A 7,496-nucleotide genomic window follows, 5' to 3' on the forward strand; every position below is an offset into this window, starting at 1 on the left:
TACAGACTACAGAGTAACCCTTGGTTTGACAATGAAGACGAATAACTCTAGATCTAGTCTTGATAAGTGCATAAAGCAGCTTCCTGGTTCCCAGCCTCAAATGAAGGAAAATAAAACCAGATTTAATCAGCGAAAGTAAAGGTAAAACAGAATGCACACAGAATGTGCAATTTTGAAAAATTTATTCAGGCAGACCCTTGTTTATTGAAGAAATTTATCTGTTATACCAATGGATCGTGACTTGCTCAGTACATATACATGTCAAAGGTAGAACACTGCAACCAAAATTATTTTCAAAATTAAAAGACAAGTGATCCTGATCTGTTGGATCAAACTAATCAAAAATCAAAACTCAAGATTTATTGAATGCAAAACTATGTTATCAGAAACGAGAAAGGAGAAACGAAACGGAAATGACAACGTGACGAGAAACGTAATATTTTAAGGTTGCGTATAAGAAACGTGTGTGTATGATAAAACTGCAGAACTCCCAAATAAGCACATGAGCAAAAAGAAACAAACAGAAGGCCTCAACAAAAGATTCCAATTACAAAAAGGCACCACCATTACATTCTTATTATATATAGAAGATAAACACAGCATGCATACAATCCACAGTATGCTTCAAATTAACAGGATATGGTAAATAGTCATAGCTAACCACGACTTAATATAAAGATGAAACCACCCAACAAAAACAGTTGCTTTTCAATACTCTTTTTCTTCCTCTTTGTGGTGTCCAGGAAGCTTCTCTTTGATCTTTCCCATCAACCCCTTCTTCTCACCCTCTTCTTCAGTCTTTCCATGACCGTACTCTTCCTCTTTCTTCTCATGGCGTCCATGAACCCTTAACTTGTCTTTCAATCCACCCTTCTTTTTCTTCTTCTCTCCTTTTTCATCTTCTTCTTCATCGCTAGACTGCAAACACGTCCATTTCATCAGATCAGATATGTTCCAGTGACCTAAACTTTACATTCATTTCATCATATCCAAATGAACAAACTACTGACATTATAGAAACTGGAAGATTAAATGGAATGTACAATCTTTTCATGAAAAACAATGAAAGAAATCTATGTTCAGTGACACAAAATGGGATGCAAATGTAGGATGTACGGTAATTTTGAACAGTAGACATGTACAATATATAGATTTTATGAAAGAAAAATATATATAAAATGTGTCAATGAAATTGAATGGTTTACCAAAAAAAAAAAAAAAATCTGCAACTGAAAAAGGAAAGTTATTAAAAAATAAAAAGAGAATGTAGAGAGTAACCCTTGGTTTGACGGTGAAATAAATGACTCCAAATCTAGTCTTGATAAGTGCATAAAGCAGCTTCCAGGATCTCAACCTCAAATGAATTAAAATAAAACCAGATTTAATCAATGAAAGTAAAGGTAAAACAGAATGGAAATAGGATATGAAGTTTTGAAAACTTTTGTCAGGCAAACCCTTGTATGTTGAAGAAGTTTATATGTTATAACAATGGATCATGACTTGCTAAGTACATATACATGGAAGACCACAAAGTAGAACAAAATCCAATCAAATTTATTTTAAATATTAAAGATAAAATTAATCTGTTAAAAATTAAAGTGATCTTGATCTGTTGGGTCAAATGTAAAGATCAAGACCATAAAAAATTTCACCTATAGGCTGATAGAGGTAGTTCAGAAAGCTTGAATTTAATCAGATCTATGTAAACGAACTTAGAGAAGATACATTGCTATTTCATCAGATCTACGTAAGCAAACCTTACAAACTAAAGTAATATTAAGGAAGTGATGGGCAACCAAAAGTTACAGAGCTGGTAGAAGAGCTGTTAGATCGATGCAGCTTTCCCATGAGGCCCCCTTCATGTTTCTTCTCCTCACCTTCGCCATGGAGCTTACCCCCCTCCACATGGCCATGAGACACAGGCACAGGGTGAGCCTCGCCTAAATGGCCGTGAGACACAGGAGCAGGGTGAGCTTCGACCACATGGCCATACATTGGATGAGATTCATCTATGCCTTCATAGTCATCTGACACAGGCGTAAAATAAGCCATAGTCACATACACGGGAAAGATGAATCTCCCCTGCGTGTCCTTGTTCATGTGGCATTACACCCGCCACATGTCCTTGTCCATATGGATCCACAGCAATGTCATGCTGCTGATGTGTCTCCTCTTCTTTCTTCTTCCCAAACAACCCGAACAGCCCACGATCCTGATGCTCTGGTGCATTTTCCTCCGCCATTGCAAGAAAAAAAGACTTGTCAAGAAGTATAATACCACCAAAAGAAAACACAGGAATCTCAAGAGACAAATTGTTTTCAGTCGGTGAAAGTTGGAAGAGAAAATGGTGGGGAGTGAAGGCGAATTTATAAGATTTGGCGACGGACGCGCTCAGGACGCGGCTTTCTAGCGCCGCCGAAAGCATTTCCGACTGACGCGTGGCAGTCATAAGTCGGTGAAATGAATGTCAACATCATGCGGATAAGATGTCGGTGGGCCCACTGGTATAAAACATTGTCGGCAGTTTGTGGCCGTTAAAATATTGTAGCGAATAGGGGAAAGGAACCAGTAGTTGAGCATGTACCAATTGTTGTGAGGGTTGTTGATACCCTCTGTTCCAAAAATTGAACAAATAAAACCTATTGTTTGAAACAAAAAATATCAATTTTTGTTAGTAAATGCACCAACAGTTGTTAGGAAATGTACCAATAGTTGTTAAGAAATGTACTAATATTGTAAAAAGTAACCAATCAGGTGATGCCATGTTAGCTGCACAACTATTGGGGTCTCTTTTGCACGCCTATTGGTCTCACTTTTTTGGGGGGCTATTTTGGACACCTTGGCAAAAAGCATGCTGATGTGGCATCATATTTGATGATGTGGCCCTGAAACCTTAGTTATAAGCAGGGGACTTGTCAAGTAAGCTGCTGTAAAAAAAATCGGAGTGATTTGAAATCTCCAAGTAAGATTTTGAGAAGCGCGAAGTTAGGGTGCACAACTACTGGATCCTTTCCCCTAGATTGCCTATTAAACTGCGCAAATAGCTCGTTAAAAATATCGTAACGGGACAAGTGGAATCCGAAACTAATACGTTATGAAATTTGGGAAACTACAAGAAAATATTCAACTACCGATGACCCCACTTTGATATTTGATTAATAAGTGGCCCTGCTGCAACAATGAAAATACTTGACATCTATCCTTAAAAGAGAATGGAAGGTCTTTTTCAAGGGCCATCAAATTTATCTAAAGGCCTTGACATTTTTGTACAGATGTTTTGTCCTACGTTAAAGTGGATATATTGTTAGGTTTCTTAAATATCTTTCTTTTGATAGGATCCTTTATCTTTTTGAAGTTCAGAATAGATATATAGTTAGTAATTAGTCTTTTTTATAGCCTCCATGATGTACTTATTTAATTGGAACTCCAAAGGAAAATTAAGTGTGTTTCATTTTTCACAATGCAATCATTTAATTGGAACTGTATGTCAAAAATGTGGTTTTCAACTTGCAAGAAGAAAAACACTTCAAACACATCAATGAAGCATTGCATTAGAGTTAGAAATCATAAACAAGTTAGTGGATTTCAAACTCCTAAGATCGGCTCATTGTCCTCTATCTCTAAAGATCTTCAAGATTCAAGGTGGCCCTCACTTGGAAGAGCACTTGATCTCTTAGATGACAACCTAGAGAACAAGATTTTAGTAATGTGTTAAGATCACAATGGATGCAACTAAGATCTTAGCTAAGATGAGATGATGGATGAAGATAGGATGCAAGATGCAAGACTAGATTATTAAGATGTTAAATGTATTCTAAATTGAATATTAGATGATGCTAGATGAATTAATTAAACTAGATGAGTATAAAATACTATGAGATGATATGCAATTAACTAGATAATGTGCTAAAATGAAGCTAAAACGCTAATGCTAATGCTAAATGGCTTGGATGCTTGAAGATGGCTTGAATGCTCGAAGATGACAAGATGAGCTCCTTAACTAAAAAATGACTATAATTTAGATGCACAAAATTGAGATATGAATTGAAAGAGAAATGGGCTCTATTTATAGAAGAATTGGAGAATCGGATGGCTAAGATTGAATTGGCTTAAGGAGGGTCAAGATTGAAAGTTATCAATCCATGTGAGATTTTCAACCCAATCCCATGTTGACAAGTGTCACCATGAGACTGCTTGAGAGGAGAGAGAGAGGAGTCATTAAATTCTTTAGAAGACTTAATGGTTAATCCCATGTGGGCAAATTCATGGAATAAAGCTTTTATCCAATGAATAAAGCTCTATGTGTTGAAAATGTGAAGTTTTGTAAGAGCATTAAAAGCTCTTTGGATAACTTGGAGGTTATCTTGTTGGAAGTTAGATAACCTTCAAGACTTTTGTGAGAGTCCTACAAATTTGGGGAACTCAACAAAGTTAGCTTAGTGAAAAGAAAAAACTTTAAATCCGTTTAGAAGACTTTCTTCCAAAATTAGAAGTGACTTCCCCAAGATTTAGGGATGTGACCATGATAGAAGAATTAGACTAATTAAGTGGGTTTTGAGAGGCCCTAGAAGAATGCTTAGGAAGTTAATGGAAAATGTAAGAGAATGCAAGTGGGAGAATTAACTTCCTAAGCATTCTTACATTCTCTTACAATGACCCCTTAGGACACCATATGACCCCTTAAGGCACCAAATTGTGTCGTTAGGGGTCATATGTTTCCTAAGGGGTCGTAGGACACAATATGACCCCTAAGGACAACATACGACCCCTTATGACACCATATTGGGTCGTTGTGGGTCCTATGGTATCCTAAGGGGTCATATTGTGTCCTACGACCCCTTAGGACACTATATGACCCCTAACGACACAATTTGGTGTCTTAAGGGGTCATACAGTGTCCTGAGGGGTCATATTGTGTCCTACAACCCCTTAGGACACCATATGACCCCTTAAGACACCAAATTGTGTCGTTATGGGTCATATGGTGTCCTAAGGGGTCACAGGACACCATATGACCCCTAAGGAAAACATACGACCCCTTAATACCTTATCAAAATAATTATCATATCATTTAAAATATGTACATCTGCATTTCATATCATCTACACATGCATATATAATCACAACATAATAAGATATTTGTTCATCACACGTGCACATCTACATTTACATTTTCATATCATAAAATAAATCATCATATAGGCATATATCACCTTCAAAATATATAGATCATCTCATCCATAAAAATCACATCATCACACACAATCACATAAAAAGAAATCATTACGATAAATCATGTAGATCTGCATATCAAAACATCTAGATCATCAAATTAAATGCATCCATAATCATATATAAGCATGTCAGTATCATATCATCATGCATATGTAACCCATGACGATCCAAATAAAAGTACTGATACATGTCAAAAATCAATCAAGCTAAAAGAATAAATGTCTGAATGTCCCTGGATATCATATTAAAAGATAAATGTGCATCAACAAGAAGCTCAGAATCATCAATATACATCAATAAGTACATCATATCATAAGGATCAAAATGAATACATCAGTATGTACATATCCTTAAATGATCAAAATACATGAGGGGAAAATCTAAGAGTGGCTACCAACTGAATGTGCTAGTCTGGGACCTTGACTGCCACTGGCACCTGTATCATATCCACCAAGATCTCTCCTAGGTCATGTAACCCCTCAGTTAACGTCCTCTCACTGAGAACCTCGTGCCTTGAGCTTTGAACAAAAGACTGTGCTCACCTATCTAGAGGTATCACCTGGAAATACAAACCCCTGTAATAATCTGTCTGACCCGTCTAATACAATATCTCTCTCAATGTCTCACCAAATGGCCCCTGAGATGCATCTCACTAAAGAGACTAGGCAAGATCCTCTGCACGCCCATGCCTCTCTATCTTAGTATCCCACTCAATGGTGATTGTAGCAACTTGTGCCTTTAACTGTGTTATCTGAGCCTATGTCGCCTGCAACTCCTATTGAGTTGTATCTCTCTCTTCCCGAGCCGTATCTCACTCTAGAGACAACGTAGTAACTTGTCTTTATAGTTGGCCAGTTTGAGCCTATGCATGTGTCAGCTGACCCTATAGCCTTTGTATTGATAACTATAGAGCTTCTATCAAAGCATGATGATGATGTGGTGGCGCTGCTATCTGAACCCCCGATGGTTGTGATGGTTGTGGATCTTGACCCACCTATGCTACTGAAACCTGTGATGGGGCAGCAGGCGGAGGCATATCTATCCTCCTTCGCCTGATCAAAGGATACACATCCTCCTCCTCCTCATCCATCCCACCCATCACCTCCTCTAACTTTGTCTCCTTTGACTCTGTCTCCTCATATGAACCCTCCTTGGATGAAACATCCTCCACCTCAACATCCTCCCCCATCTCCTCCCCTCTTGTTACCTTCTCTTGTTGCAATGGCCCTCCTCGGCCTACACCTTGCCTCCATTCTCCACCTCTCCCACTAACTCTACCACCTCCCCCACTGCCACCATCACCTCCTCCACCCTCTCCACCTCGGCCAATCTAACCTCAAGCTATGCCCACACCACCACCTCTCCCTCGCCGTCACCTACCACCTCATCGACCTTCAATCCCTCCCTCATCATTATCATCATCATCTACCTGGGTAAGTGCACCAAGATGGTGAACAAAAAAGTGGCCACATGCAAAAAAAAAAATGAAATTTCTCATAACCCGTGCGTGTTCTGGAAATTCAAAAATGCGCTAGGCTTGGTAACACCAAGCCTAGCAAAATACAATTATAAAATTAAAAGTTCCTCAAAACCCGTACGGGTTTTGAGGAAAATTACATTTTATAATAAAAAATCAAAAGTTCCTCAAAACCCATACTGGTTTTGAGGAAGATTATATTTTATAGTAAAAATCAAAAGTTCCTCAAAACCCGTACTGGTTTTGAGGAACATTATTTTTTAATAATAAAAAATCAAAAGTTTCTCAAAACCCGTATGAGGAACATTATATTTTATAATAAAAAATGGAAAGTTCCTCAAAACCCGTAAAGGGTTTTGAGGAACATTCTACTTTATAGAAACCCGCGGGTTATGCAAAACTATAAGTTTTTGTCTTCGTTTTGCATAACCCGTACAAGTTATATAAAACTAGGAACCAAATAGGAAGTGGGGGGAGAGAGAGAGAGAGAGAGAGAGAGAGAGAGAGAGAGAGAGAGAGAGAGAGAGAGAGAGAGAGAGAGAGAGAGAGAGAATAGGATAAGGAGAGGGGGACGGAGAGAGTTAGAGAGAGAGAGAGTGGATGGAGAGGGAGAGATAGAGAGAGAGAGAGAGAGAGAGAGAGAGAGAGAGAGAGAGAGAGTAGATGGAGAGGGAGAGATAGGGAGATTAGGAAAAGGAGAGGGGGAGAGGGAAAGAGAGGGTGATGACAGGATTAAGAGAGGGAGAGGAAGATAGAGAGAGTAGGGAGTAGGAAGAGAGTGATA

At 38.4% G+C, this 7,496-nt stretch overlaps 1 protein-coding gene across 1 annotated transcript in view; it reads right to left on the reverse strand.

Annotated features, from left to right (window-relative positions):
* Positions 1-525: 525 nt before the first annotated feature.
* The window catches only part of LOC131054938 (cold shock protein CS66-like), a 19,219-nt gene continuing 12,248 nt past the window's right edge, over positions 526-7,496 (reverse strand). Inside the window, exons 3-5 of the mRNA XM_059218771.1 lie at positions 2,113-2,257; positions 1,807-2,027; positions 526-918 (exon numbers count right to left, since the gene is read on the reverse strand). Coding sequence (XP_059074754.1) covers positions 709-918; positions 1,807-2,027; positions 2,113-2,257 — 576 coding nt within the window. The 3' untranslated portion in view covers positions 526-708. The remainder of the gene's footprint in view (positions 919-1,806; positions 2,028-2,112; positions 2,258-7,496) is intronic.

This window comes from Cryptomeria japonica, chromosome 4 (genome assembly GCF_030272615.1).
Source record: "Cryptomeria japonica chromosome 4, Sugi_1.0, whole genome shotgun sequence".
In the NCBI taxonomy this organism is placed as follows: Eukaryota; Viridiplantae; Streptophyta; class Pinopsida; order Cupressales; family Cupressaceae; genus Cryptomeria; species Cryptomeria japonica.